The sequence below is a fragment of the Setaria viridis genome, chromosome 8 (genome assembly GCF_005286985.2).
Source record: "Setaria viridis chromosome 8, Setaria_viridis_v4.0, whole genome shotgun sequence".
In the NCBI taxonomy this organism is placed as follows: domain Eukaryota; kingdom Viridiplantae; phylum Streptophyta; class Magnoliopsida; order Poales; family Poaceae; genus Setaria; species Setaria viridis.
The window spans coordinates 35,790,021-35,802,845 of record NC_048270.2 but is presented as its reverse complement, the minus strand read 5'-3'; the positions used below and the strand labels follow the sequence as shown (position 1 = coordinate 35,802,845).

Sequence of the window (12,825 nt, the reverse complement as noted above, 5' to 3'; positions counted from 1 at the left end):
CAGCACTGGTGAGGCCTGGGGTTGCTATCGGAGGCAGTCTGGCCCTACCGAGGTTATGAACGGGGCAGAAAAGGAGGTAGGAAACGTGAGCAGGTTGTGTTGATAATCGGCCTTTGATTATTGTGCTGCTTGTCCACGTGTTGCATTATAATAAGAATAGTCATTGTCAAGCACCGGTTGCTGAATGCTGATGATCCGACAAGATCCAAGGAAATACCAACTCCACTGCACGTTATTGCATCCTTGCCTCGATCCACTTCACTTTCACATGGTGCATGTGCATGCGTATCGGCATAGGCTGATGTGCCAGCAGGGTCTCAGATATTGCCCTTAACGACAAACCCAAATCCCACACGATTGAGGGCAAAATGCAACGGCCAAAGGGAACGGGACAACGGGGAGGACAGGTAGAGAAAAGGGGACCAATAGTTTTAAGTTTCAAACAATGTCCAGGTAGTTTCATCTAAGATAAAACTCGTCTTTTCTCTAGCATCCTCATTACTTCTTTGTCATGTCAAAAAAAAATGTGGACATGTCATCAAATTTCATAGAAATGAAACCTGCATTGGGACTCTCCTATTAAGTGAAACAATAGATTCAGAACTGGCTTCAAAAGGAAACAATATTATTTGCACAATGATAGATGATCGAGGTCCAAAATTCATAATATGAATATGTGATCAACATAGTAAGTCAAGGATTGCTTGTAAGTTAAGTCGAGTAAGATTTGCTTGTAAGGCAAGCAGCGGCTCCTCCCTATAAATACGAGGGGATTCAATCAAGTAGGAAAAAGAGCTTAGTCCCTCTCCTACCATTTGCTACAGTCTTCTAAAACAGCTTTCCAGCCCTCGGGCCTCCCCATATATGCCACCGTGAACAATAACACCACCACTCCGCCGACCCGACCTATTGACCACCCCTTCCTGCCTCTCCAATAGATCAGACCCGTGGCATTCAGACCATTATTTGTCACTCATCGAGGCTACCTTCCCTGTAACATATACGCTATTATACAGACATTGTAGAAGAAGACAGTTGCAAACAATGAAGATCCAGTGCCTCAGCCTCCCAATTGCAGCCACAGCTGTTGCCTCCGCTGTCATTGTTGTGCTCTCTGCGATGGCCCTACTAGGAGCGGCCACTGCCGTCGTTGAGCACACATTCGTTGTAAGCATGATTCCCTTCCTTGTCTCTGATCTCCATCGTTTCCCATTTCTTTGTACTATTAATCAGCTTCCTTATGAAATGCATATCGCTACAAGAATGTATACGTGGATGTTTGATTCAACTTTTTCGAACTTCTATATATGTTTAGGTGAGCGAGATGAATATGACACATCTGTGCAAGGAGATGCTTGTCACCGTGGTGAACGGGCAATTTCCAGGGCCAATGATAGAGGTTACGGAAGGAGACTCTGTGGTTGTTCATGTCGTCAACAAGTCACCGCACAACATAACGATCCATTGGTAATAGAATCGCTAAGTACCTGGCCCCTATATCATTCAACAAATTCCTCTGTTCCAACTTCCAAAACAGGCAAACTCCTATATATTCAAGCTGTTGTTTGTACTGTAGGCATGGGGTGAAACAGCTGCTGAATTGTTGGGCGGATGGGGTGCCGATGATCACCCAAAGCCCCATCCTGCCGAACCAAAACTTCACCTACCGGTTCAGTGTCACCGGGCAAGAAGGCACCCTCTGGTGGCATGCTCACGTTACCTGCCTCCGGGCAACCCTTCACGGTGCCTTCATCATCCGGCCAAGACACGGGGCCAGCTCGTATCCATTCCCCAATCCTGATAAGGAAGTTCCCATCATTATAGGTTTGTGAATTATTTGACTTTTGGATCGTTTAAGACATACTCTCTCCGTTCCTTTTTTTTTAAATGAGCCAAAAAGAGAGCTACCGATTATATTAAAAAGAAGAATTAAACCCAGGCTGAGCAATACATATGTGTATGGCAAATTACAGGTCAATCATTTTGTCTGTTCTGGATACATAGTTTTTACTATGTATCTAGACATACGTGTACAACAAATGCTATATATATATAGATAGATAGATAGAAAAGAGAAAACGACCTATAATTTGGGAGTAGCACGTAGCAAAGTTATGTTGAGCTTATTTCTGAGTTGATGTCCTGTTGTGGCAGGGGAGTGGTGGGAGATGGATCTTGATGAGTTGGACAGAAGAATGAGGGACAGTTTCTTTAATGATAACCCTAGTGGAGCCACAATGAACGGCAAGTTAGGAGATGTCTACAACTGCTCCGGTAACCATTCATAGGATACTTGTTGATGTACAAATAAAATGAAACTTTCTTCTACACGACTAATTCCTTCATTTTTAACTCTGAAATGAAGGGGCAAAGGAAGACGGCTATGTGCTGAACGTGGAGCCCGGAAAGACCTACCTCCTTCGAATTATCAACGCTGCTCTCTACTCCGAGTACTACATCAAGATCGCCGGGCACAAGTTCACGGTGGTTGCCACCGACGCAAACTACGTCAACCCTTACACCACGGACATCATCACGATCGCCCCCGGTGAGACTATTGATGCCCTCGTTGTTGCCGACGCGCCACCCGGTGGGTACTACATCATAGCCCTCGCCAACCAATCGCCAAAGCCCGACCACCAGATGCCAAAGTTCGTCACAAGAGGCACTGTGTGGTACAGCACCAGGCACGTCTCCAGCAATGGCACCGCACCTCCAGTGGCACCTGAGATGCCCGACCAGCATGACACGATGGCCACCTTCTACTTCCATGGTAACTTGACCAGCTTGAACGACACACAACAGCCGCTGGTGCCGGAGCGTGCCGATGAGTCCCTGTTCATTACCGTTGGCCTGGGCTCTATCTGCCGGCGAGGCGAGACCTGCAAGAGAAGTGGGAGTAACGAGGCCATCATTGTCGCGACCATGAACAACGTCTCATTTCAGCTCCCTGACACGAACATGCCACTGCTAGAAGCGCACTACTACCACACCGGCGGCATGGACGTGCTGCAAGAGCTTCCCGATAGGCCGCCGATGGTGTTCAACTTCACCGACCGGGGCTTGATTCCATGGGGGCCAAAGGAGGGGCAGCTAGAACCTACGTCAAGGGGTAGCTTGGTGCGGCACTTTCGGCATGGTGCTGTGGTGGATATCGTGTTCCAGGGCACGGCGGTGATGCAGAGCGCCTCCAACCCGATGCACCTGCATGGTCACAACATGTTTGTGCTTGCGCAGGGTGTTGGTAACTATGACGCGGCGAGGGATGTGGCCAAGTACAACCTGGTTGATCCGCCAGTGAGGAATTCCGTGGTCGTCCCGAGGATCGGCTGGGCTGCCATCCGGTTTGTGGCGGACAATCCAGGTGCGTATAGGATTTCCATGTCTAGTAGTACATGTGACATGGTCTTATGCATGTGAAGGTTAGGTCTCACTCACAGCATGATAAATTTTCCTTGTATTTGTACAGGGGTATGGTTCATGCATTGCCACTATGAGTTCCATTTATCGATGGGCATGGCGGCGATATTCATCGTAGAGGATGGGCCGACAGTGGAAACATCTCTCCCACCACCACCATTAGAGCTTTTGGCATGTAACCATGGCCATCATGTTGTGCCAAATGAACTCTACCACAAAACTACAGAAACAGAGTTTGCCCGCGTCAACGAAGTCTGAAAGATAAATTCTACCATGCATATGAGTTCTTAAATAAAGAAAGCATTATTATGAATTATGAACATTGTTTCATAGGCACTCTGACAAACTGAGATGCCGTTCCCCATCTGCGTCACTTCCAGCCCGAGATAGTAGCGCAGAAGCCCAAGATCGCTCATCTTGAATGTTGCCTTCATCACCTCCTCGAAGGTGCTGATGTCCGTGGATTCCCTTCGGTGATAACCAGATTGTCCACATAGACGCCTACAATGAGGCGGCATGCACCCACCTCGCGGAGTTAGATAGCATGCTCCAACGTGCTGTGCCGGAACCCGAGCTTGATCAGGGACTAGTCGAGCTTGGAGTACCATGGTCGTGGGGCTTGACGGAGTCCGTAAAGAGCCTTGATCAGGTGGAGCACCTTCGTTTCTTGGCCCTTCAGCATGAACCCCGGCAGCTGCTTGACGTACACATCCTCCAGGAGTGCACCATTCAGAAAAGTGGACTTGACGTCCATATGGTGGACAGCCCACCCTTCGCTTGCAGCGAGCGCTAGAAGCAGCCTCACGGACTCCAGGCGTGCCACCGGGACGAATACTTCATCGAAGTAGATCCCCTGGCGCTGCACGTACCTCTTGGTGACGAGCCGGGCTTTGAACTTTGTGATGAGCCCAGCTTCATCCTGCTTCGTCTTGTAAACCCACTTGACTCGGACGCACCCCTGGTGGTAGATCAACAAGCCTCCAAGTGTCATTCACCTCAATAGAGGTGAACTCATCGAGCATGGCATGGTGCCAGTTCTCATGTTCCATCGCCTCCTTGAACCATGCCGGTTCGGCCTTGCATGCCAACAACAGCTGCTCCTCCAGTTCCCACGCAGCGAAACCTAGCGGCGTGGCTGGCCAGAGCACATTGTCAATGTCGCGGTACCGGAGTGGGGCGTCGTCATTGTGTTCCGCATCCAGCAGCTGCGACACGCCGGCACCTAGTGTTGACACGAACTCCACTGAGTCTGCATCCTGCAGTGGGGGTGTGCCCAGCGTCGCGCTCCCAGTGCCTTGCTGTAACACCCAAATTTTTAAAAGAATTCAAATTCACTAAAATTTGCTCAATTAGGATGTCCTTTAAATTCTTAGGCATATTAATTTTCATTTTCTCCAAATAAAATTAATTCACCCTAGGAGTTTATTTGTGCATTACATGCTGGTGCATTTGTTTTGATTGCTTGTGTTTGAATCAAACTTGAATTTCAAATTCAATTTCAATTTTCAAAACCATTCCTTTTTTCCCTTTTCTCTTTTTCCTCCTCGGTCGCATTCTTCTCCTCCTCCTTTCTTTTGGCCCAGCGCCTCCTTCTCTTCCGGCAGCCCAGCGCCACCAGCTCCTCCGGCCCGCTCCGCTTTTCCCTCCGGCCCAGCCTCCCTCCCCGCTCGGCCCACCTCTCCTTTCCTCCGCGGCCTGCAAAGCAGCGCCGGCCCGCTCCCTTTCGCCGGTCTGACGGGTGGGGCCCACCCGTCATCCCTGTCCTCCGGCCGTATCCGGCCGGGACTTCCTCCCCCGACCGCGCCAGACTCCGCCCACCTCCCACAACCGCCGCGTCCTTTCTCCACGCGGGATCCGCCCCTACCCTTATCCCGCTGCCATCCGCCCCTATTTAAGCCGCCGCCCTTCCCTGGCCTCAAGCACCCAGCCCTCACCCACCAAACCATAGCTAGCGCAAGCCGCCCAAGCTCTCCCCCTGCGCCGCCACAAATACCCACCAAAGGTGAGCTCTGCCGCGCCCCCGAACCTCCCCATCAACTCAAACGAGTTCGTGGCGTTTTCCTCTTGCTTTTGGGGGTCTCCGCGGGCCAAACCGCCCACGGACGCGCCGTTTCGGCCAACTCCGACGACCCCGCCACCGCTCGCTGCCGCGTGCCGCTTTTTCTGCCACCGCCCCGCTACCGTCGGCGACCGTGACCGTCGGATCCAGATCCGACGGCTGGCAGCAAGACAACCGGATCGCGTACTAGTCAACCGCGCCGCGCCGCTATTCTTTTTCACTTAAGCCCTCACCTTTTCCGCAAATCAACCCACGGTCCAGATCGCATTGAAAATATTTACAGATCTGCCCTCGCATTTTTGGTTTAAGCCCTGAGTTTTCTAAAAATCAACCCGCCATCCATTTTGGAGTTTTTGTGTGTTAAACCTTCAGTTTATACGCGTAATTACATATAGGTCCTCGGTTTTTCGCAGTTTGACCCTAGAAGTTTTGTTTTTCTCGCAGAAAAGCCCCTGGATTTCATTTTAATCATATCTTTTGCATCTTAACTCCGTTTTTCGCGTTCTTTATATCCACGTGTTTGTTTTAAAGCGTAGATCAATTTTACAAGCTTGTTTTCTCTGTTTAATTATGATTGGTGTACTGTTTCTTACTTTTTTCCCATGTTTGCTTGTATGTGCTCGTGTGATGCGTTTAGACGTTCAACAGTTCGAGGGATTTGAAGACCAAGCCTTCGAGGAGTACGAACAGCAGGAGCAAAGCCAAGAAGGCAAGTTGTGTCCTTAATCACTACTTTTCAGTCCTATACACCTCTACTTTCTTGTACTCAACTATTATGCTATGCACATGTTAAGATTAAATTGATGGGTCCCAATTAAGGTTCGCCTAGATTGAAACTACCTTTGCCTTGACCAACCAGGTTTACTTTTATCTTGGGTAGCTCATGCTTAGTGCTTACTTGGTATAGGGTGGTTTAACTAAACTCAATGTTTAATCTTGCTTTACTTCTGGTATACCTTTCATTAATACAAGATCACCAATGTTTAATCGAAACATGGAGCGACCACCCAGGAAAACAGTACTACCACAAGACTAAATGGCTCTGATCTTGGCTGAATAATTAGAAACTCTAGACTAGGGTAATCTTACCAAAAGGGCAAGAGGGGAGGCATTGATGGGATATAGCATTCGCTCTCGGGGGAAGTGGGCTTTGCTAAGACACTATAGCCACTATGGGACTGCTATGTTCTGCTTCGACTTGAAACCTTAGCGGTTACCACATTGCTAGTGGATCTTTGTAAAGGCCTCGTAGCGTCCCTATGCAATCACACCTCGGAAGTGTGGTATGGTGCCTTGCAAACACCGCATGGTTGGGTCCAAATTTCTTTTGAACTTTTACGCGACTCGTGGGTAAAGATGTGCCACCTCTGCAAAGTTTAAAACTAATCGATCAGCCGTGCTCATGGTGAAGAGCAGCCTGGACCCTCACATGATAACACTATTGAAAGATGGACTTAAATTGTTGTCATTTCATGCATATGTTATTTACTTTATTTATGCTCATGTTTAATTTTGAGTGGTATAAACTTATACTTAGTTAATTGCTAATAAAACTTGACCAACTTAATTAAAACCTGATGCTAATTAAGCTTTAGCCATACTTTGATTTGCCTTACACTACACTATTCCCCAGGACTTGTTGAGTACCAACCATAAGTGTACTCATCCTTCCAAAACCATTGTTCAGACAAGGCTAATCTGGAGGAGTACTTGCACGACTTTGAGGAGTTCTAGGCGTACGGTTCTTCAGTCAGCTGCCTGTGGTGTCGTTGTCGTCTTTGGAGTTTCGCTGCGTAATAATTTAGGCTTGTGTTTTATTGAGACTTTCGATCATGTAAATATGTTTAATACCCCCTCTATTTGCTTTAGCACTGTCTTTGTTATTCACTATTGTCATACATGTGTGTAACTTGATCCTGGCGCACATGTATTGAAAGCACTCGGTTTTGTCCTTAAAATCGGGTGTGACACTTGCACCAGTGAGGTGTGAGTTGATGATGCTCCAGACGTCATGCGCCGGTGAAATGTGGGCTGATGACGCCGGCGAAGTGTGGGCTGATGACGCCGGCGAGGCTGAAGGTGTATCAGCAGCTCCGGCTGATGAAGTCATGCTTGCTGTCGTTGTCGTGCTGGTCGATCCAGGCAGTGGCAAATGTCCAACAGCAAAGTCTTCCACCTCGCTGCGCTGCCCCTGAGTCCAGAGCCACTGCGCTGCCTCCTCGAACACCAGGTCGTGGCTGATGTGCATGCGCCGGGTCACCAGGTCATACACCCGATATGCCTTGGAGCTAGGTTCATAGCCAACGAAGATGGTGCGCCTACTCCTGTCATCGAGCTTCTTCAAGTTTGGCTTTGTTACCTTCATGTGTGCGATGCAGCCGAATGTGCGCAGGTGTTGAACTCCAAGGACGCTGCCGGTCCAGAGCTCATAGGCGGTCTTGCCACCCACGCTCTTGGACGAGGATCGGTTGAGCAGATAGACGGCCGTGGTGACCACCTCGCCCCAGAACTTGCCCGGAAGCCCCTTTGCCTTCAGGATGCTTCGAGCGGTACTGACCACGGATTGGTTGCAGCGCTTGATGATGCCATTTTGTTGAGGGGAGTACGGCATCGTCAGTTCATGGTGGAGTCCCAACTCGGTGCAGTACTGCTCAAAGTCTTTCCGTCTCCTCCTCTATCCGTGTGGAGTGCATGAACCAGCTTCCCTGACTTGCATTCCACGGCTGCCTGGATGCGCTTGATCATTGCGGGTGCAGCATCCTTGCTGGGGAGCAAAGACAACCACATATACCGGGAGTAGTCATGCACGAGTAGAAGGAAGTATTGGTTTCCGCTCAGTGTCGACAGCATGATAGGTCCGCAGAGGTTGCCGTGGAGCAGCTGCAACGCCTCCGATCAGTGCCCAAGGGCACGCTGCAGGAATGGAGACCGCCGGTTCTTGCCGGCTAGGCAGGCTTCGCACGCCTGTCCACCTGGGTGAGCAGGGGTAGGCCACGGACAAGGCCATTCCTGCCCATCTTGCGCAGCACGGCAAAGTGAAGGTGGCCGAAGCGGGCATGCCATACCCAGGCTTCCCCGTTGCCTAGCGCCGCCAGGCAAACCGGCCGTGCGATGTCGACGTCGAGCACGTAGAGCCGGCCTGGGTTGCGGTGAATCTTGGCAAGGAGATGCCGCTCCTCCTCATGAACCCGTATCACTCCATCTTCTACTAGTACTTGGTACCCAAGCTCGTCAAGCTAGCCAAGATGATGTTGGCGGTGAGGTGGGGTAGGTAGTAGACGTTGGCGCTGGCGCGGTGCTCGCCATTCTTGCAGGACAGCATGACGGTGTCGATCGCCTTGATGCAGGTGATGGAGTCGTCCCCGAACCGAACGGAGCCGGTGACGCCGGCGTCAAGGTTGGAGAATGTCGCCCGCGTCCCAGACATGTGATTCGACGCGCCCGTGTCCAGGACCCATCGCTTCGGTCCCCGGTCACCGGATTCGTCGAAGGCGGCGAACACCTTGCTCTCGGTGAAGTGGAGCTGCCGGTTGCGGAAAATCGGCAGCAGGTTTGCCGTCTTCATCTCCAGTGGCGGCGGCTCGATTTGGGGATAAATCCCCTCCTCCTGCTCTTTCCCCACCACAAGGAGTAGAGTGGGCTCGTCATCCAGGGCCAAATGGGCCTGTTCCAGCTTTTTCATGCTTCGGCAATCCTTGTCCCAATGGCCTTTCTTCCTGCAGGCTTTGCACATGTCGTCGGGGTTGGAGAAGCCCGAGTTTGTGTTGGTCCGTGAATCACTGCCGCTGCTGGTGCCACGACCGCGGCTTCTTCCCTGATGTTTAACGCGGCCGTCGGTGCCATATCCGCCGCGGCCGGAGTCCTTGTCCCACTTCTTGTAGCATTCCAGCCACTGCTCCTCCGTGAGCAGTAGCTTGCCAACGACGTCCTGGGCCAGTGATGGTTCAGCGTCAGTTGCTGCTTTGAGACGCCCAGTGACCTCCTCAACGGTGAGCTTATCGATGTTGAGGAGGGTTTCAATGGAAATCACAAGCTGCTTATACCTTGGTCGAGGGACATAGAGATACTTGGCCACCACCTTCGATTCCGGCTCCGGGTCGCCGATGATGGCTAGCCGTTGCACGATGTTAGAGAGGCGCAGGGTGAAGTCCTTGACGGACTCGGAACGTGACCTGCTCGTACTCAGTGTGGAGACTCTGCGCCGTCGACTTCCTCACACGCTCGTCACCAATGCGCATGTAACAGATCGCCTCCCACGCCTCCTTGGTTGACGGCTTGGTCGCCACGGTGGGCACTATATCCGGGGATACGCCAGAGCAGATTGCATCCACCGTGGTTCGATCGTTGTGGAACTAAGCGTCACCTATCTCGACGATGTCCCACAAGCAACGCGCTTGTAGCTTCAACTTCATCAACAACGACCATGAATCGTAGTTGGCCTTCGTGAGTTGCGGCCAGTTGCCGGACCCGCCGGCGTCGCGGATCACACGCTAGGGTCGTGTGCGAGCTAATCTCGCCACCCCGTCCGACACGCACGGCAGCCACAGGTTGGTGCTCGTGCGCATGCAAAGCAGTAACAGAAACATGCAAAGCTAAACATGCAAAGCTAACTAACCGACCGACTCATGCGCTAGGATTACTAACAGTTACAACTTACAAGCACTATGTTGATATATGGACAGTTACTTGTGCACTAGTTGGACAGATCACACAACATCCTTTGGCTCTGTAGGTCCTCGCTTCAACACACCGGCATGCGTGAGCAGCGCCCAAAGGTGCGTGATGAACTCCCCTCCTTTTCCAAGAACTTCCAGGTGCTCCCAAGCATCTTCGGATGGCGAGACATAAAGCATCATCTCCGCCCAGAAATCAGATAGCACCTTACACCGTGTTGTGAAGTCTTCTATGTTATCAATCAGTTGCTTTGCAAGGTGAACGCCTTGCGCAACGAGCCTTGTTTCATCACCAACACAATCATCATCAGTGCGAATTTGCATTAGTATCTCACACCTGCCCTCGATCTTCTTGTTCTTTCCCTTGATCTTGTTTTCCTTGGCCTCTTTGAGTAACTTGCCTGCTTCGTCGATTGACTGATCAAGTATGGATTCCGATATAGAGCTGTGGTCGGGCAAGAGGTTAGGTGCAGACGCAAGGAGGTGCATGCAGTACTTGGATAAAGTGGAGGCTGTTTTGACAGCGTCTTCTTCTTTGGCTTGTTTATCCAGCTTCTGCTCGCACAGGGTTGTAGCAATGTGCTAGACCACAATGGTGCGAGCCACCGCTCCGTCAGTAGCAGTAGCATCACATGCCCATGAGAGACAATTGACGCCATTGTTTTGCAGCGATGTTACCCCATTCGTCAGGTTGCCGTTGCTTCCTAATAGGGAATCAACGATGGCTTTCTTCACATTTTCGGACACCTTTTCTGATTTCTTAAGTCCATTCTTGCTAGCCTTGTCCAGCAGGCGCAGCGTAGCATAACGGAGACAATTCCTAACCCTATGCTTGCGGTCAACCTCCTGGAGGATACAGTACTGCCCAAGATTGCGTTTCCATGGTGCAAACGCCTTCAACCTCAAAAGAAGGCCTATGATCATCTCAAGGCAACGGCTTCACTACGGGAAACAGGGGAGATGCCAAGTGCCAGGGGCACTCGGCGAAGGCTTAAAAACACTCGGCAAATGGAAAAACACTCGGCATTAGCTCGGTTTCCGGTAGTGCTTCTTCGCAAAAATGGTGTGTTTATGTAGCTCTGTATTAGTGCCACCTTGAACCAACCTGAGAATATGTACAGGTAGAGCTGGTATGCCTCCAAGAATGCCACGAAAACAGTTACAAATATGGCGTGGCAGCCTGCACAGAGCGACTCTCGTAGTGCTTGACGAGCAGATAGGTGAGCCACGAGCATAAGGCAAGCATGACGATGGGCAGCGAGAGGGCAATGTATCGACCCTTTTGGTAGAGGTAAGAATACCTTGTGTAATAGGAGCCATGGACAAAAACAAGCTCTTCCTCGATGACCCTGAAGGCCCTCTGATATGGCTTGTCCCCGGCGAGCAGGCCTTTGAACACAAAGTCATGGGCTTTCTCATGCCCCGCCTCTGATAGCCTGAAGCCAACAAACCTTCGGTTGAGCATCTTGGAGAGTGCCATAGAGAGGCACAAGTCCTTGAGCAGCTTGCCCCGCTCAAGGACCAGCAGCCTCCCTGTGCACTGCCAGATCTTCTCCATGGTGATAAGCTTTAAGTCGCCCCTCTTGTACCACGGTGTGCAACAATGTACCGGTACCAGTACCAATGAGTCTCCCCCCTTTTGCCGCGGCTTGATGTAGTACTTCTTGCATGAAGTTTAGTACCATAGATATATCTACACTTGCATTTAAATCAGTAGCACCTTTCTTTCACTTGCTAGCCTTACCAAACTAGCTATAGAAATGTTGGAGCTCCAAAGGTTATTACTGTATGCAACACTAACCTTAAGATCTTATTTCTGTTTTGAAGGCAACATAAGAGTACCAGAACAAGTTTTGATATGATGAGAAGTTGAAGCGGTGGGTGGAAGGATCTGCAATTCTATTTCTGTTTCTTCAGGTATATTATTTTATGATAGATGACAAGTTGACCGATAGCCTATAAAATAGATCCCTGTTTTTCTTTTCGTTTCTGACTTAAATTTCTGGAAGTGATTGTGTATCATGAACTGTAATAGGTCAATCACAGTTGGCATACACTGAAATTAGAATGTACTTGTACTTGGTTCTTGTTTTGAACAATATATGCTCCTTTACTATTCAACTGAATTTAGCACTCAGAGGTAATTTTGTACTGCCAAGTCTATTTGGGATATTAGCTGGTACAGATTATCTCCCTTGCAATGGAGCTTTTGGTTCAGTATGTGGTGCTATGCACTTTTGTGTTCAGTATGTGGTTGATCAGTATGGATTAGCTCCTGTCTGAACCGATAAGTCCTGAGCAAGCAGTAAGTTGTCATGCTCAATTGTGGTTGTTTTAAAATTCGTCCTGATCATGAATGATGAACACATGTCTGGCCATGTTGTTGGAGCTTTTGTTCGGTTCATTCTTACCGGGGTCTCTTGGGAATGATGTTATATTGGAAATATTCCTTGCTTTCCTGAAAAATGACTTTTTAGTTAAGTTTGAATTTGATACGAGCAAAGTTGCCCAAACAGTATTTTCAACCTTTGATGAAAGACCTTCAGAACCTTATGGTTCAGTTGTAGTAAACAGATTTGCTTGCTAGGTTGTTTCAGAACAAAGTTTGCCCACGTTCTGAACAAACTTGAATAAAAGGATTTACAATGAGGAAGAACCTTTTATTTTTTTTCA

At 49.7% G+C, this 12,825-nt stretch overlaps 1 protein-coding gene across 1 annotated transcript; it reads left to right on the top strand.

Moving 5' to 3' along the window:
• Positions 1-785: 785 nt before the first annotated feature.
• Positions 786-3,736, top strand: LOC117866731 (laccase-15). Its single transcript, XM_034751012.2, has 6 exons — positions 786-1,167; positions 1,316-1,467; positions 1,577-1,824; positions 2,155-2,274; positions 2,366-3,364; positions 3,470-3,736. Exons 1-6 carry the CDS (start codon positions 1,045-1,047, stop codon positions 3,676-3,678), a joined length of 1,851 nt encoding a protein of 616 aa, XP_034606903.1. The 5' UTR covers positions 786-1,044; the 3' UTR covers positions 3,679-3,736.
• The last annotated feature ends 9,089 nt before the right edge of the window (positions 3,737-12,825 follow it).